Source organism: Entelurus aequoreus, linkage group LG10 (assembly GCF_033978785.1).
Source record: "Entelurus aequoreus isolate RoL-2023_Sb linkage group LG10, RoL_Eaeq_v1.1, whole genome shotgun sequence".
Lineage (NCBI taxonomy): Eukaryota > Metazoa > Chordata > Actinopteri > Syngnathiformes > Syngnathidae > Entelurus > Entelurus aequoreus.
The window spans coordinates 15,247,889-15,265,526 of NC_084740.1; the positions used below are offsets into that span (position 1 = coordinate 15,247,889).

The following is a 17,638-nucleotide window of genomic DNA, read 5'->3' on the forward strand; positions in this document are numbered from 1 at the left end:
ATTAGTGCGCGGGCTTTGAGAAATTTGATAGCGCAGAAGTGGGATGTGAAGGAGAAGCTTGAAGGAGAAGCTTTTTGTGGGGAAAACAAAAAAAATGACGGAGTTATTTTTACAACTTGTTTACTGAAACATGTGATCCAATACAAGAGCTGTATCAAAGATAGCCACGCTTGTATGACATGACGTGAGGCGTACCTAATGTTATGACCCCTAATGTTATGTGGAATGAAGCATTCAGCAAGTCAAGGAAGCATGAAGGAGAACACTTTACCCCTTTTATAAAAGAAAGCAGAGACAGAGGGCAGACAACACGACACACAATTAATCCTTCAGCCACAAAAGGACGAATCCGGGGGACTTGTCCAACCGTCACACTAATGCATGTCACATGTTAAATAGCAAGAATTGTAACGTTGGCGTGTCGGATTCAACACTTGATCACAAGCGCTTTATGCAAATTGTGCACAATTTGATTTATCGGGCAAGGAATGTCAAATACAGCGGTAGCTCACTTTATGACAAACAATTTCTCAAAAAAAAGTAGTTTTTCCTGTATTCAGGTCCTTTATCGCAGTGGTCCCCAAACTTTTTGTAGCTGCGGCCCGGTCAACACTTGAAAATTTGTCCCACGGACCGGGAGGGTGGGGGGGTTGTGGGGGGAATTTATTTTATTTTATTTTTTGTCATAAAAAAATACAATCGTGTGTGTTTACGGACTGTATCCCTGCAGACTGTATTGATCTATATTGATATATAATATAGGAACCACAAATATTAATAACAGAAAGAAACAACCCTTTTGTGCGAATGAGTGTGAATGAGTGGGGGAGGTAGGTTTTTTGGGTTGGTGCACTAATTGTAAGTGTATCTTGTGTTTTTTATGTTGATTTAATAAAAAATAAAAAATAAATAAAAAATGTTATTTATTTTTTTATTTCTTGTGCGGCCCGGTACCAATCGACCCACAGACCGGTAACGGGCCACGGCCCGGTGGTTGGGGACCACTGCTTTATTGTACAGTCAAACATTGCTCCGTTTTCCCACGTAAAATTCCGCAGACAAAATTGGCCAAACACATAATCCCACACATTACGAACTCGGTCTGTGTACTTTTGTTTACTTAGTATAGCTGCAAAATAAGCCACCAAAGAAAGTTATGAATGCCAGGACTTTAAAAAAGAAGGTAAGACTTAAATTTAAAAAAATGTGTGTACCGAAGTGCAGAAGTGAGTTTGGCCCTCTCCTTCCCTCCTTCCTCTAAACCAGAGTATGTCAAACATGCGGCCCGCGGGCCTGATCTGGCCCGCAAACAGGTTCAATCCGGCCTGCGAGATGAGTTTAAGTGTAAAATTGAGCTGCATTTTTAAATTAAAGCAACTGCAGTTCTAAAAGTGTCCTTTGGATGTCGCAATAGCAATTCCGTTAGGCAAGCAACTCGTTTATATCGGGGTGAGCAAGTACACTAATTAAGAGGTACTCGGTAAAGCGGGGGTGTGACTCCTCCCCCCTCGACCCAATGTAAAACAAACAGGAGTAAAATATACAATTGGTAACCCCACTTAAAATGCTGGATGACACACTGTACAATTGATATAGATCTGTGAAATTGATTATCACATTTATTCAGAAAGTACAAATAACGACAAATTAAGATAGAATAGTATTAACCGCAACATGTAAGTGTAAAAAAAAAAACAACATTATGATATGTACATTTTCAGAATGTCCTTGTTCTATTTTTAAACAAAGAAAACAATCTGAAGTTGTCGCCATTTTTAAGTTATCGTGCCTTGATTTTACCAGTCCGGCCCACTTGGGAGTAGATTTTTCTCCATGTGGCCCCCGATCTAAAATGAGTTTGACACCTCTGGTTTAGATGAACAAACAAGGAAAATGTCAGCAACTTGTGGACGACAGAGTCTGCTTTACAAGCAGAAGGAAGCTTTTGGTGTTTTTTCTTTCTATAATCAAAAATAATTATTACTAATGTTAATTATAATCAAAAGAAACAATGCAGTAATTTGACAATGAGCTATGAGCATGTGTTTGCCGTAGAATGTCTGACCTTTTGACCTATATTTTTTGTCTATTAAGAATGTCTGCTCATTTTCAATTCTCTTCTATTTTGTGCCATTGAATGGACCAGTTGTGGGACAAAGGTGAATATGGAGTTATGTCAACCTGTCTACAGAATGTTTAGATTTTCCAAATATGACTAAGAGATACGAGGTTGTTTTGGAACAGACAAACCAAAAAAAAACAATCATGACGCACAAGATAAAAACAGTGACGCACGAGATAAAAAACAGTGACGCACAAGAGACATAAAAAATGGCAGAAGACCGGGACTCGAGAGAGATTTTGGCTTGTGTGTGTCTTGTTTGCTCCGGAGTACATGTGGTCTGTCTGCACGGCCAACTCAATTCAACCTGCACTTCTGATAATGGATAAATACATTTGTTGTACTAAACTACTTTTGTTGCCTGCTTAAGCTTCGGACAATCCACTACATGTTTCTCCTAACATCTAAGACAGTGCGGTATAAAACAATAGAGTATTTGTTTTTACATTTTTGTTAAAATCCTTAGCATTTTGAGTTTGAGGTTACAAGGAACACCTACAACTAGTTGTTGAAGAGGCTGTTGATGAAAAAAGCCCTAAAACATTGCAACTTTTGCAGAAACATTCTGAAAAAGCTGCAAACAATCACACAAAAAGCCTGCAAAATCCCGGAGGGACTAATTTAATGGCATACTATCAAGTCTATTAGCCTTTATTAACTTGTGCTTCACCCTGGATATTTTCACCTGGAGAGCTTTGATATTACCTCATCCTACTCACTTACACGTGTTAGAGTCCCTGTTTGCCAGCTATATTATGTAAGTGATGGGCGGAACCACAAACCACTTCAATATGACTAAGCAAGAAATAAGGTGTCCTCAAAGGGACAATAACTTCAGATGGACAAATATTAGGGAAGTAGAGAACCCTACTGAATACCCTGGGATTAATTTATGGTCGTGGTCAAAAATGTACATACACTTGTGAAGAACATAATATCATGGCTGTCTTGAGTTTCCAATAATTTCTACAAATTTGTATTTAATCTGACATCACATGGACAAAGATAAGACCTTCTGGAGGAAAGTTCTGTGGTCAGATGAAACATATTGAGCTGTTTGGCCACAATACCCAGCAATATTTTTGAAGGAGAAAAGGTGAGGCCTTTAATCCCAGGAACACCATTCCTACCGTCAAGCATGGTGGTGGTAGTATTATGCTCTGGGCCTGTTTTGCTGCCAATGGAAACGGGACAAGGAAAAAGGAGGATTACCTCCAAATTCTTCAGGACAACCTAAAATCATCAGCCCGAAGGTTGGGTCTTGGGCGCAGTTGGGTGTTCCAACAGGACAATGACCCCCAAACACACGTCAAAAGTGGTAAATGAATGGTTAAATCTCTCTAGAATAAGGTTTTAGAATGGCCTTCCCAAAGTCCTGACTTAAATGTGTGGACAATGCTGAAGAAACAAGTTCATGTCAGAAAACCAACAAATTTAGCTGAACTGCACCAATTTTGTCAAGAGGAGTGGTCAACAATTCAACCAGAAGCTTGTGGATGGCTACCAAAAGTGCCTTATTGCAGTGAAACTTGCCAAGGGACATGTAAGCAAATATTAACATTGCTGTATGTATACTTTTGACCCAGCAGATTTGCTCACATTTTCAGTAGACCCATAATAAATTCATAAAAGAACCAAACTTCATGAATGTTCTTTGTGACCAACAAGTATGTGCTCCAATCACTCCATCACAAAAAAATAAGAGTTGTAGAAATGATTGGAAACTCCAAACAGCCATGACATTATGTTCTTTACAAGTGTATGTAAACTTTTGACCACGACTGTATGTCATAAACCAGTCCAACTCTGGCCTGCACTGCTTCAAGTTTAATACTGGAGTGAAAGAACTCTTCACTTCATCATTTACGCTCCACTGTCAGATTTGTGTGACGTTATCTCCCGGCGTCACCCTTGTGACGGTGACAACCCTTGAGAGGCAGATAGCGCCATCCTAAAATCTGAACGACACTCTGAAAATAACCCTCACTAATCCGCGCCGGTTCCAACACAAGGAGAAAGCGTTCAGCCGCACCTTTCTCGATCACCTGCAGCGTGATGTTCTTCATGACGAAAGCGGACGGACTGTAGGAGTCGAACTCGAACTTGCGCAGCACGTGGCACTCGTAGACGCCGCTGTCGTTCATGGTGACGTTACGGATGCTGATGGAGATGTCTTGCAAGTCCTGGCTCCCGTTCCACGTCAGGCGGCCTTTAAACGGTCCGTCCACCTCTTCCGTGGCATTGACCTTATACTTATATATCTAGAAAACAAGTGGACACGTGTTGTATAAAAAAATTTTTTTTTAAACTATCATTTCAGCAACCTTTAACCTACAAGAGTTTTGGAATTGTTTTCGCCCAGGTGCTTGTAGTACCAGTCGACATGGGTCTTTGCTTTCACCTCCTCGCGCCTCATGCAGGAAATGCACGTCAACTTCATCATCATTCCCAGAACTGCTTTTGTCTCCGACGGGATGTCCACGCATACGGGCCGGCTCAGGTTCACTGGAAACACAAATGAAAGCATAAAGGCTTAGCGGCTACAAGAGAGCAGTAGACAGTAAATAAGTTATATTCCCTGAAAAAATAGGTAGGTAGGTAGGTAGGTAGGTGATCATTGCACAAGTACAACAAAACTTTTTCAGCACAAACCTGTTCAAAATTAGACAAAACAAACAGTGTACAGGGTTACAGAACAGGAGCGCTGATGGGTCGCCACAAGGCGCCCCGTAAAAGATGGGAAAAAGGTAAACGCTGGGGAAGGATGAGTAAAAATATATAGTCTAGACTAGGCTCCTAAGGGGGCCCAGTCTGGAGTGGGAAAAAAAACTCCATAGCAAAGCACATATACATATTACAACGTACAACTCGAGATATCTAGCAACAGAGGGGAGGGAGTGCGGGGCCATGGTGGCTGGCTGCAGCTCTCAGGCGCTGCCCATCCGTCCATCACCCCTATGGGATTCGCGTCAATGCCGTTGGATTGGGGGTGGGCTATGTGTGTGTGGCGTATATTTTTTGTGGTTGCATGTGTGTGTGTGTAAGCCTGCAGTGTGTTTCTGTTCCGCGGCCTCGATGTCGTGCAGTCGCTAGTCCAAAGTCAACAACAACAGGTGTGTGTCCATGAGAGACAAGAAGGGAGTTTGTTGTGTCTTCGCCGCACTGTCCTTTGGGAGAGTCTCGAAGCCAGGGAAACACTCCAAGTTAGAATGTTTTGTATGAAAGTGAAAATAAATTTTGCTTTTCACTCTAAAATTGTTTATGACTGATCCTCAAAATCCTGCGGGGCAGACAGTCCGATGTGATCCAAATCACAAGAGTGTCAACTAGAGATGTCCGATAAAATCGGACTGCCAATATTATCGGCCGATAAATGCTTTAAAATGTAGTATCTGAAATGATCGGTATCTGTTTCAAAATTATCGGTATTGGTTTCAAAAAGTTACATTTATGACTTTTTAAAACTCCGCTGTGTACACGGACGTAGGGAGAAGTACAGAGCGCCAATAAACCTTAAAGGCACTGCCTTTGCGTGTCGGCCCAGTCACATTATATATACGGCTTTTCACACACACACAAGTGAATGCAACGCATACTTAGTCAACAGCCATACAGGTCACACTGAGGGTGGCCGTATAAACAACTTTTTCACTGTTACAAGTATGCGCCACACTGTGAACCCACACCAAACAAGAATGACAAACATTTTGGGAGAACATCCGCACCGTAACACAACATAAACACAACAGAATAAATACCCAGAACCCCTTGCAGCACTAACTCTTCCGGGACTCTACAATACACCCCCCCACCTCAACCTCCTCATGCTCTCTCAGGGAGAGCATGTCCCAAATTCCAAGCTGCTGTTTTCAGGCATGTTAAAAAAAAAAGAATGCACTTTGTGACTTCAATAATAAATATGGCAGTGCCATGTTGGCATTTTTTTCCATAACTTGAGTTGATTTATTTTGGAAAACCTTGTTACGTTGTTTAATGCATCCAGCGGGCATCACAATAAAATTAGGCATAATAATGTGTTAATTCCACGACTGTATATATTGGTATCGGTTGATATCAGAATCGGTAATTAAGAGTTGGACAGTTCTTCCCGCATCCTCCAATCATTTGTGGCAGCTTTGGGGTACTTTGAACACTGCCAGCAACACCCAATTTGTCGACAAACCAGAGCAACGCTGCCTCCAATCGGCAGATGTCCTGTTGTCATAATTCCGAATAGGTAGATAGATATCTATCTGTGTTGGCCCTGTGATGAGGTGGCGACTTGTCCAGGGTGTACCCCGCCTACCGCCCGATTGTAGCTGAGATAGGCTCCGGCACCCCCCTGTGACCCTGAAAGGGACAAGCGGTAGAAAATGGATGGATGGATAGATATCTTCACGTCCTCGACTGAAAGGGTTGCCAGGCACGCAGCACTCCTTCTCCCAAGAGTGCGTCGTGTGTCCAGCAACAACCGTCACGACAAGCAGGTTCCCCAGAACCCAAGAGCTTGTCAATTGCGTTGAGGCTAGTTAAATAGTTCCAATGTTTAGATTTGGAGAGCAGTGCAAAAAGAAGCAACAAAAAAAGTTAAGACAAAACAAGACAAAGAAGCAAGCAGGAGACAAAAGGGAGAGGAAAGGGGTGCGTCCACCCTCGATGAGTGCCAGTGAGAAAGAAAGAAACTGGCACGGATCTCACCATATCTGGTTAAAGGATGAGAAATGACCTGAAATAAAATAAAACTGATGTAGAAAACAATAAATATTAATGGACTACAAAATGAAATAATAAATAAATACAACTAAAGGGCCTCACTGGACTTGGATCGAATCTTATTTTATTTATAGTCGGCAGCAAAATCAGTTATCCCACAAGACAGCTAATTATTTGTGATTTACTATTGACTATTGATTATTATTGACTTATTCCCCCGTTGAGAAACTTTGTTTCCTGAGCGCATTACTGTGTGGATGGGGGCTGAGCAGTTTTTTTTTTTGCGTGGGGTTGCTGGTGTTGACTTTGCAGAGTCGGGTTGGGGCGGGCGGGCGCTGTTTGGCAGGGGGCGGAGCGCCTGCGGGGTCATGGTATAGCACACATACACACATAAGACTTAGAGGAATTGTCCTGTGGGGAGGCATGACTGGGGGGATGAGGATGCCTTGTTGGGGCTCCAGTCCTCCTGTCTTGTCCCCTGCTTGTCCATCCCTCAATTTTAGCTGCATGTTAGACACTTAGGGTTTGGGGGGGCTCAGCATGGTAGGCACCCACCATGGCCTTGACGTCCCACAATTTTAATTGCATTATTAGTCCCCACAAGCATACATATCTCCCTCATGCTACAGTACACATATCCACACTTAGTCACTGTACAAACATATTTCACACATACTGTACATATACAAGCACATATGCATACATACAGTCATGCATATATTTATGTTTCATCAAACATATATTAACGTTGTTCCCCTAGGGGAAACTGGGTAACACACAGCACATTGACAAAGCTCAAGCTAAGGTTACTATAACAATCTACAAGGTTAATACAGTTCATTTCTCTTTCTTCCCCTGGTTTTGACTGATTGATTGACTGTAGGAGTGTCCAAAGTGTGCCATTTGGGGCCTGCAAAAAGGCAGAAAAAAATGCTACGTAACGAGCAAATGCTGAAATTGTGATACTAATAAGTAATAACAACAATACAAGTTTTCACGATTACGCAAAGCTGACAACAAGTTTTGTTGTAACATGTTCGTTTTTAGTATTTATCTTTTTTTAATCATTCTTTTTTTTTTTTCAATATCAAAATGACCCCAGCATGCTTTGAGTTATGCGGCCCTTGGTGAAAAAAGGTTGGACAACCCTGATTACACAATCAACAACAACAAAAATCCTAATTAATATTTCTGGCCTCTGATCCCGATCTGATTTCAAGTCTTGATTCGATACTTTGACAATAAATTATAGAACAGAACATGTTTTACAGACAGTAACTTGAGTAAACAATTTTTAATTAAACTGATCTTATTAAATTTAGATTTTGCTATTATTGTTGTAAATCAGATGATGTATTAAATGTTTGGTATTGAATGTTACACATATGGAAACAACATATAGTGGCTAGTTTACAATCCCACCATTTACTGCCCGAGTTTGTAAAAAATATAAAAAATGACCAAAAAATAAAGATTTTGTAATAGTAAGAACAAGAAAAAGAAAAAGAACGATCTAATTAATTTTGTATCGTTTATAAACTCATACTCTCTTAACGGCGTGGCGCAGTTGAGGGAGTGGCCGTGCCAGCAACCTGAGGGGTTCCTGGTTCGATCCCCACCTTCTACCAACCAAGTCACGTCCATCGTGTCCTTGAGCAAGACACTTCACCCTTGCTCCTGATGGGTCGTGGTTAGGGCCTTGCACGGAAGCTCCCGTTATCAGTGTGTGAATGGGTGAATGTGGAAATAGTGTCAAAGCGCTTTGAGTACCTTGAAGGTAGAAAAGCGCTATACAAGTATAACCCATTTACCATCATTTCCTTGGTATCGATAGTAACGACATCTGCATCGATCACCCCTGCTTGACGTTGTAGCTTTAGCTTTTAGCTTCTTGTGTCGTCCTGCTTGTTGTGTGTGTGTGTGTGTGTGTGTGTGTGTGTGTGTAGCATGGTTAGCCATTCATTTTTCTCTAGTCCTCCAGTGATAATGTTAGCTGGAAGAAACCTAATTTATTTTCCGTCATCATGGTGAGGATTAGTATCTTGGAAGTGGCTTTGCACTGTGGATAAATGACGCGCAGCTTGCCCTCAAAATCGAGCCGGTGTTCTGGCAAAACATGCACCCTCCTGGGATTCATGCAACTCATGCATGTGTGTAACAATTCCAACTAGAGATGTCCGATAATATCGGCAGGCCGATATTATCGGCCGATAATTGCTTTAGAATGTAATATCAGAAATTATCGGTATCGTTTTTTTTATTATCGGAATCATTTTTTTTTTGTTTTGTTTTTTTTATTAAATCAACATAAAAAACACAAGATACACTTACAATTAGTACACCAACCTAATAAACCTCACTCCCCCATTTACACTCATTCACACTCATTCACACAAAAGAGTTGTTTCTTTCTGTTATTAATATTCTGGTTCATACATTATATATCTATTATATATATATATTGCAACTCAACGCTAAGAAAACGGAAATGCTGATTATCGGTCCTGCTCGACACCGACATCTATTTAATAATACCACCTTAACATTTGACAACCAAACAATTACACAAGGCGACTCAGTAAAGAATCTGGGTATTATCTTCGACCCAACTCTCTCGTTTGAGTCCCACATTAAGAGTGTTACTAAAACGGCCTTCTTTCATCTCCGTAATATTGCTAAAATTCGTTCCATCTTGTCCACTAGCGACACTGAGATCATTATCCATGCGTTCGTTACGTCTCGTCTCGATTACTGTAACATATTTTCGGGCCTCCCTATGTCTAGTATTAAAAGATTACAGTTGGTACAAAATGCGGCTGCTAGACTTTTGACAAAAACAAGAAAGTTTGATCATATTACGCCTATACTGGCTCACTTGCACTGGCTTCCTGTGCACTTAAGATGCGACTTTAAGGTTTTACTACTTACGTATAAAATACTACACGGTTTAGCTCCAGCCTATCTCGCCGATTGTATTGTACCATATGTCCGACTACAAATCTGCGTTCAAAGAACTCCGGCTTCTTAGTGATTCCCAGAGCCAAAAAAAAGTCTGCGGGCTATAGAGCGTTTTCTATTCGGGCTCCAGTACTCTGGAATGCCCTCCCGGTAACAGTTAGAGATGCTACCTCAGTAGAAGCATTCAAGTCCCATCTTAAAACTCATTTGTATAATCTAGCCTTTAAATAGACCCCCCTTTTTAGACCAGTTGATCTGCCGTTTCTTTTCTTCTCTCCTCTTCTCCCCTGTCCCTTGAGAGGGGGAGTTGCATAGGTCCGGTGGCCATGGATGAAGTGCTGGCTGTCCAGAGTCGGGACCCCGGGTGGACCACTAGCCTGTGCATCGGTTGGGGACATCTCTGCGCTGCTGACCCGTCTCCGCATGGGACGGTTTCCTGCTGGCCCCACTATGGACTGGACTCTCGCTGATGTGTTGGATCCACTGTGGACTGGACTTTCACAATATTATGTCAGACCCACTCGACATCCATTGCTTTCGGTCTCCCCTAGAGGGGGGGGGGGGGGGTTACCCACATATGCGGTCCTCTCCAAGGTTTCTCATAGTCATTCACCGACGTCCCACTGGGGTGAGTTTTTCCTTGCCCGTATGTGGGCTCTGTACCGAGGATGTCGTTGTGGCTTGTGCAGCCCTTTGAGACACTTGTGATTTACGGCTATATAAATAAACATTGATTGATTGATTGATATCAATACAGTCTGCAGGGATACAGTCCATAAGCACACATGATTGTGCGTGCTACTGGTCCACTAATAGTACTAAACTTTAACAGTTAATTTTACTCATTTTCATTAATTACTAGTTTCTCTGTAACCGTTTTTATATTGTTTTACTTTCTTTTTTATTAAAGAAAATGTTTTTAATTTATTTATCTTATTTTTATTGTTTTATTTTATTTTTTAAAAGGACCTTATCTTCACCATACCTGGTTGTCCAAATTAGGCATAATGTGTTAATTCCACGACTGTATATATTGGTATCGGTTGATATCGGTTGATATCGGTATCAGTAATTAAGGGTTTGGTCAATATCGGAATATCGGATATCGGCAAAAAGCCATTATCGGACATCCCTAATTCCAACCCTTGATGCTGAGTGCCAAGCAGGGAGGTAATGGGTCCCATTTGTATAATCTTTGGTATGACTCGGCCGGGGTTTGAACTCACAACCTACCGATCTCACAAGGAATCAAGGAATGTAATTGGGTCACCCTGAGCGTACTTCTCTTTAGAAGGAATCTATCCCGTGAATCTTTCATCTTTAGCCATTTAGCACCAGGACACAGCTGTGGTAACGATCGGCTGGTCTCGGCAGCTCATCAGTTAAAAAAAGAAAATCGGCCCCAATCCGATCCCGGACAGCTCCAATTCGTTATTTACTATTAAAATAAAATTAAATGTATCTTTGCGCATTATTTCATTGATACTATGGCTGACGGCTAAAGAAATGACTGACTGGACAGTCAATACCAATATTTGTGATTTACCAAAAATCACTGTGCGATACAATCAAACCAAGCCTGGCTAATAGTCGAGTGTAGCAGGCCAACAGTCCACACTAAATTCAATTTGGAGCAAATGCCAAACCTCAGCAAGCATTAAAGTGACGTCCACTCAATTTTCCAGCTCTGTGAGCACTGGGAGAGCCTTGACTCACAATAGTTGATCACAAATCCAAGATCATCCAGGCCAGTAAGCACTAATGATGGCCTCCGCCCATTAGTATTTTCTGTCGGAGGGGCAGGAGGACATTTGTGTAGGCGGCGTAGGAGAGAGAGAGAGAGAGGAAAAAAAACAACTAATGGATGCATACAAATGTGACTGCTAAATTATAGAAGACATAGTAAAGTGAGGAGGACATGTGGCAAAGAATTAAAGGGATTCTATAAGCAAAGATGGATGTGCTCTAAAGCACAAAAACAGACTATCGTTGAATCTCAGTAAAACTAAAATAATGCCATTTGGTAACAGTAGAAGAGAAAGTCAAACACAAATACAAATAGACGGAATAGAAATTGAAAGAGTAAATGAAACCAAATTTCTAGGTATAATGATTGATGATAAATTGAATCTGGAAATCTCACGTAAAAAATATACAACATAAAGTAGCAAGAAACACGTCAATAATGAATAAAGCAAAACATGTTCTAGACAAAAAAATCACTTCATATTCTCTACTGCTCGCTAGTGTTATCACATCTGAGTTACTGTGTAGAAATAAGGGGAAATAATTACAAAAGTACACTTTATTCACTAACGGTGTTACAGAAAAGATCAGTTAGAATAATACATAATGTTGGATATAGAGAACATACAACCCTTTATTTATTGAATCAAAGATACTGAAATTCCACGACATAGTGAATTTGCAAACAGCTAAAATTATACACAAAGCAAACTATAACCTGCTACCCAAGAATATACAACAATTCTTCTCAAAAAAAGAGAAATATAATCTTAGAGAGAAATGTAATTTAAAACATTTGTACGCACGTACAACACTTAAGACCTTCAGTATATCAGTATGTGGAATTAAATGATGGAATGGATTAAGCAAAGCAATCAAACAATGTACTAATATGATACACTTCAAGAAACTCTTCAAATTTAGTGTTTACAAAGTACAAAGAAGAAGAACCATGATAAACATTCTGAATTTATTTAATTCATCCATTCGTTCACTCTCAAAATAATCTTACTTATCACATCATATGAAATGTAACTTACTTCACCAATTATTATTTATTTATTTATTTTTATTGTGATTACTTATGGAGTATATTGTGAATAAATTGAGAACAGGAAGTGAACAAACGTTTTAGCAACTGTTATGTAAAAGAAAAGGGGTAGGATTAAATAAGCTCTGCTTCTTCCTACTCCTTTTCGAACATGTTGAAAAGAGAAACTGGAAATTGTGATGTATCACGTTGTATGCTTGCATGTTCGAAATAAACTCAAACTCAACTCAACTCAACGAGAAATGTGACAGCAGCAGCCTCTTTTAGGGCTTTGTGTGACTGGATACAGTTCTCTTATATAAGCCAAAGCCCCCCCTGGGCAGACTGTGACAACATTGATTTCATCATTTCTAATGCAACCACGAGAAAAAAAGGGTGAAAAAAACCAGGCAGAAAACCGAAACCTAAAACGTGTAAATAAACCACAAACGAGCACTCAAAGCCAATGTTTCATAAGCAATATAGAACATTCCAAATGTTACTAAAATGTGAGCATGGAACAGAGGAGTCTTACATACCAAGTCAAAAAGGTTAAGATGTTGCTATTTAATTGTTATTTAATATGATGGACCTGCTCAGTGGCCTTGTGGTTAGAGTGTCCGCCCTGAGATCGGTAAGTCGTGAGTTCAAACCCCGGCCGAGTCATACCAAAGACTATAAAAATGGGACCCATTACCTCCCTGCTTGGCACTCAGCATCAAGGGTCGGAATTGGGGGTTAAATCACCCAAAATTATTCCCGGGCGCGGCCACCGCTACTGCTCACTGCTTCCCTCACCTCCCAGGGGGTGATCAAGGGTGCAGAGGATAATCTCACCACACCTAGTGTGTGTGTGACAATCATTGGTACTTTAACTTTATATTATTACTGATGGATATCGCACAGCTGGCATCATGTTGTACTTCTTTAGACAACAAACTAGTTGAGAATGAACCGACAACGCTTCATGAAGGGAAATAAAAATAAGAGAGACTTCGCTAAACATCTTAAAATAAGCTCTGCCAACTACCTATCAGTCAGCTACAGTTGTGGAATCACAGTTGTGATCATTTCAGCAAATAAGATAACTTTGTATGATGTTGCTGGTAAAATGTGACTCTAATTGTTAGCAGTGGAGCTTGTCGTCGCTAATGTTTGCGTCCCTTTCTAATCAAGGCTACATTTTGAACTATTTATACATTTTACAGCTTTTACTGTACTGTAAAAAAAAAAAAAAAAAAAAAAAAAAAAGTCTTTACGATGAGACTATGTTTACACTGCAGGCCAAAGTGGACCAAATCAGATGATTCAGAAATCTGATATTTTTTCCAAGTGACTGTAAAATGTGATCTTAATCAGACTCCAGTATAGAGGCACACTAATTGTGGCCCCAATGTGGCCTGAACGTCACTTGCATCGAGCAGTTTGATAAAGTGAAAGCAAAGGAAGTTGACCGGATTTTATTTCAAAGATTTTAGAGAGAGCTGTGCTTCTACAATTACAGTCTTATTTCGATTTGCACGCTATTCTTTATGTTTTTCAGTCCAGTTTTAAAGCCTTTCATAGCACCAAATCTGCACTTTTTAAGGGCTTTTAACGACCTTTCAATATCCATTGATTCTGGCGATCCTGCCATTTTAATTATTTTAAATCTAACTGCTGCATTCGACACAGTTTATCACACAACTCTCATTAGTCGCTTAGGAAAATGTGCGGGTTTAAAAGGCACACCCTTGAAATGGTTCAGGTCATATCCAAAAAATCAAACTTTTAAGATGCAAATTGATGATTGGGCTTCAGCCTATGTTCCTTTGTCCTGTGGTGTCCCTCAGGGTTCAATCTTAGGACCAATCCTGTTTTCAGTGTACAACCTGCCAATTCAACACATTTTCAAAAAATATAATATATCATATCATGCTGAAAATTTAAATTTACCCTCGGGGATTAATAAAGTATTTCTGATTCTGATCATCTTTATGCGGATGACACGCAAATCTATGTCCCTTTAAAAAAGAAAAGTGACACAAGTTTAAAATCACTTTTAAATTGCCTTGAGGACATAAAATCATGGTTGGCGATAAACTTTCTAAACTTAAATGAGAACAAGACTGAAATCATTTTATTTGACTCAAAAGCAAAACAGAATGCTCCCCCCAGTGACCTGGACCCCCTGATGCCTTATTTAAAACCAACAATCATAAATCTTGGTTTTAAGTTCGACAATGATTTTAAATTGGAGCAGCAGGTTAACTCTGTTGTACGATCTAGTTTTTATCATCTAAGACTTTTAGCAAAAATGTTATCACTTTAATCTTTTAACGACTTTGAGAGGGTAATCCATGCTTTTATTTCATCACGTTTGGCCCACTGCAAGTCCCTCTACGTTGGAATGAAGCAGGCCTCAATTGCTCGATTATAGTTAGTCCAAAATGCTGCTGCTACGCCTTTTAACTGCCACTAAAAAACATGAACACATAACCCCCATTCTATCCTCCCTTCACTGGCTCCCAGTTCATTTTAAGATATTGTTGTTTGTTTTTAAATCTCTTAACGGATTAGTGCCACAATATATGTCAGACCTTTTAAAAATGATCAGTTTCTTCTTGTCGTCCCAAAAACCCGTTTAAAATCCAGAGTGCATTTTCTGCTGTGGCTCTAAAACTTTGGAACATTATCCCTCTCGCTATTCAGGCGGCTCCCTCTTAAATGACTTTTAAATCACGTCTTAAAACATATTTTTACTCTTTAGCTTTTAAAATCAGCATGTGATTTTAGTATATTTTATTTTCTCTGATGTATTTTATGTATTTACTGACTCTTCTAGTATGTATGTCTTAACTTCTGTGTAGCATTTTGTGAAACTTATATTGTTTTTTTAAATGTGCTATATAAATAAAGTGGATTGGATTGGATTCCGTAAACGAACAAGGCAGTTGCAACTACATGAGGCCACAGATCACCATGTTTGTGGATTTGTGCCGTAGCTGTTGTCTTGAGGAAGTAGTAGCAGATGATGGAAAACAACTGCAGGACTAAGAAGAAGAGAATTGCAAAAAGGAACGTGATCGTGCTGCGCACATGAATGACGTGGCTCGACTAAGGATGACATAAAAGTCACAAACAGGTCGCATTGCTGTTTAAACTGCAGTCATATCTGAAAATATCAGATTACATTCGGATTTGGACTAACTCCTGATGTGGCCCAAATCTGATGTGAAAACAGATTTGAAACGCTTCGGAGCGTTTAAACAATTTCCTATCTGTGATACTTGAGGGGGAAAAAAATCAGATGTGGTGTCTAGTGTAAACGGAGACTATGGCTTGCTATTTTGGTGCTGGTTTTATAGAAAACATACATTTTAGTAAAGGCTGATAAAAGCGACGCCGGGTAGAATAATTACAAATAAAGGTTATATTTTAAATATATATACTGTATATACACACACACATATATACACATTTATGCACACATTTATATATACACTCACACACAAATACACACATATATGCACATACACATTCATATATATACACATACATATATATATATATATATACACACACACACACACACACACACATATATATATATATATATATACACACACACACACATATATATATACATATACACACATATATATATATATACACATATACACACATATATATATATACACACACATATATATACACACATATATATTATATATATATATATAGTCACATCATGATATTTATTATATATTATATTTATTATATATATAATATATTATTATTATATATAATATATTATTATATATTATTTAAAGACATTAATTTGGCTTATTAGAGAGACATCTTCAAGCAGGCAGAGTCACATGACTCTGATTCAACAATCAAACAAAACCTGGCTGTCACATGACCGCACTCGTACTACGCAAAAAGTGACATGACGTCAGACAAGGCAGCACAAATATTCAATGTTTACATACAAATTAGTAAAAAGAACATATGTGCCGTCATGTGTGTCAGTAGAAATGTTTACATTTCAGCCTGTAAGAACTCTACTTCTAACAAGAGAAAACATGTTGTGGTAAGTTGTAAATGTTAGGTTTTAGCTGTGCATATGCTAACATTAGCCCTGTTATAACACTGTAAAATGTGCATCTTTTGTGGTACATGTAGTCGTGTCGCCCTGTCTCTCTCTCCCACTCACGCAAGTACCAGTGAAAAAAAGTACTACTAAATAGAGAATGTACTCACCAGTTACTCCCTAGCAGGCACAAGACATTAAAACCACATTGAGAAATGTTTTAATTAATTCCCGACGTTGAGCAATTCAAACCTAAAATGGGAACAACATGCTTTTTGATGACGTTTAATCAATGTTGGGCTCTGACGTTTATTCGACCATTGAATTTTGCTGATTTTTCCAACCAATATTTTACAACACAAATACAACATTGAAACAACATGCTTTTTGACAACGTTTATTTAAGGTCAGGTTGTGACGTTAATTTGACAATTTAAATTTGGTAATTTCCCAACCAACAACGGGGATCCAACGTTAGACATAAACGTTTTCTTGATTTAATTTTTGAAATATAAAAATATTTCAACTTTGTTTTAAAGTCAGTGTTAAAGGGCAGGTATGTATAATCAACATTGTATCAATGTATTGTGCCTGCTGGGTCAGTACTTGAGCAGTTTTTCTTACCCCCACTAAATACTTACTCTTAGTCAAGTAATTATTTGGATGACTACTTTTTACTTTTACATGAGTCACATTACTCTTAAGCAGTGATTCTCAAACTGTGGTACCACTACTGGTATGCAGGCTCCATCTAGTGGTACGCCAAAGAGTCACTCGATTAATGTACAGTGTTTTATTTGACAGTGTTACTGTTCAAACTGTATGTAATGTTACAGTGACCAAAAATATTATGTATACTTGGTAAATAAAACCCCTTACGTGTTTGAACGAATACTTAGGCCTACTACGCTACTCTATTTGAACTTTGGTCACTATAGTGGTACTTTGAAGGCCAAGTTTTTTCTGAGTTAGTACTTGGTGAAAAAAGTTTGAG

General features: G+C 39.2%; 1 protein-coding gene across 2 annotated transcripts in view; it reads right to left on the bottom strand.

Moving 5' to 3' along the window:
* scn3b (sodium channel, voltage-gated, type III, beta) overlaps positions 1-17,638 on the bottom strand; it is a 41,709-nt gene that overhangs the window by 18,227 nt on the left and 5,844 nt on the right. For both annotated transcript variants that reach the window (XM_062060188.1, XM_062060189.1), the window contains exons 3-4: positions 4,458-4,627; positions 4,155-4,383 (exon numbers count right to left, since the gene is read on the bottom strand). In XM_062060188.1, the coding sequence (XP_061916172.1) occupies positions 4,155-4,383; positions 4,458-4,627 (399 nt within the window). The remainder of the gene's footprint in view (positions 1-4,154; positions 4,384-4,457; positions 4,628-17,638) is intronic.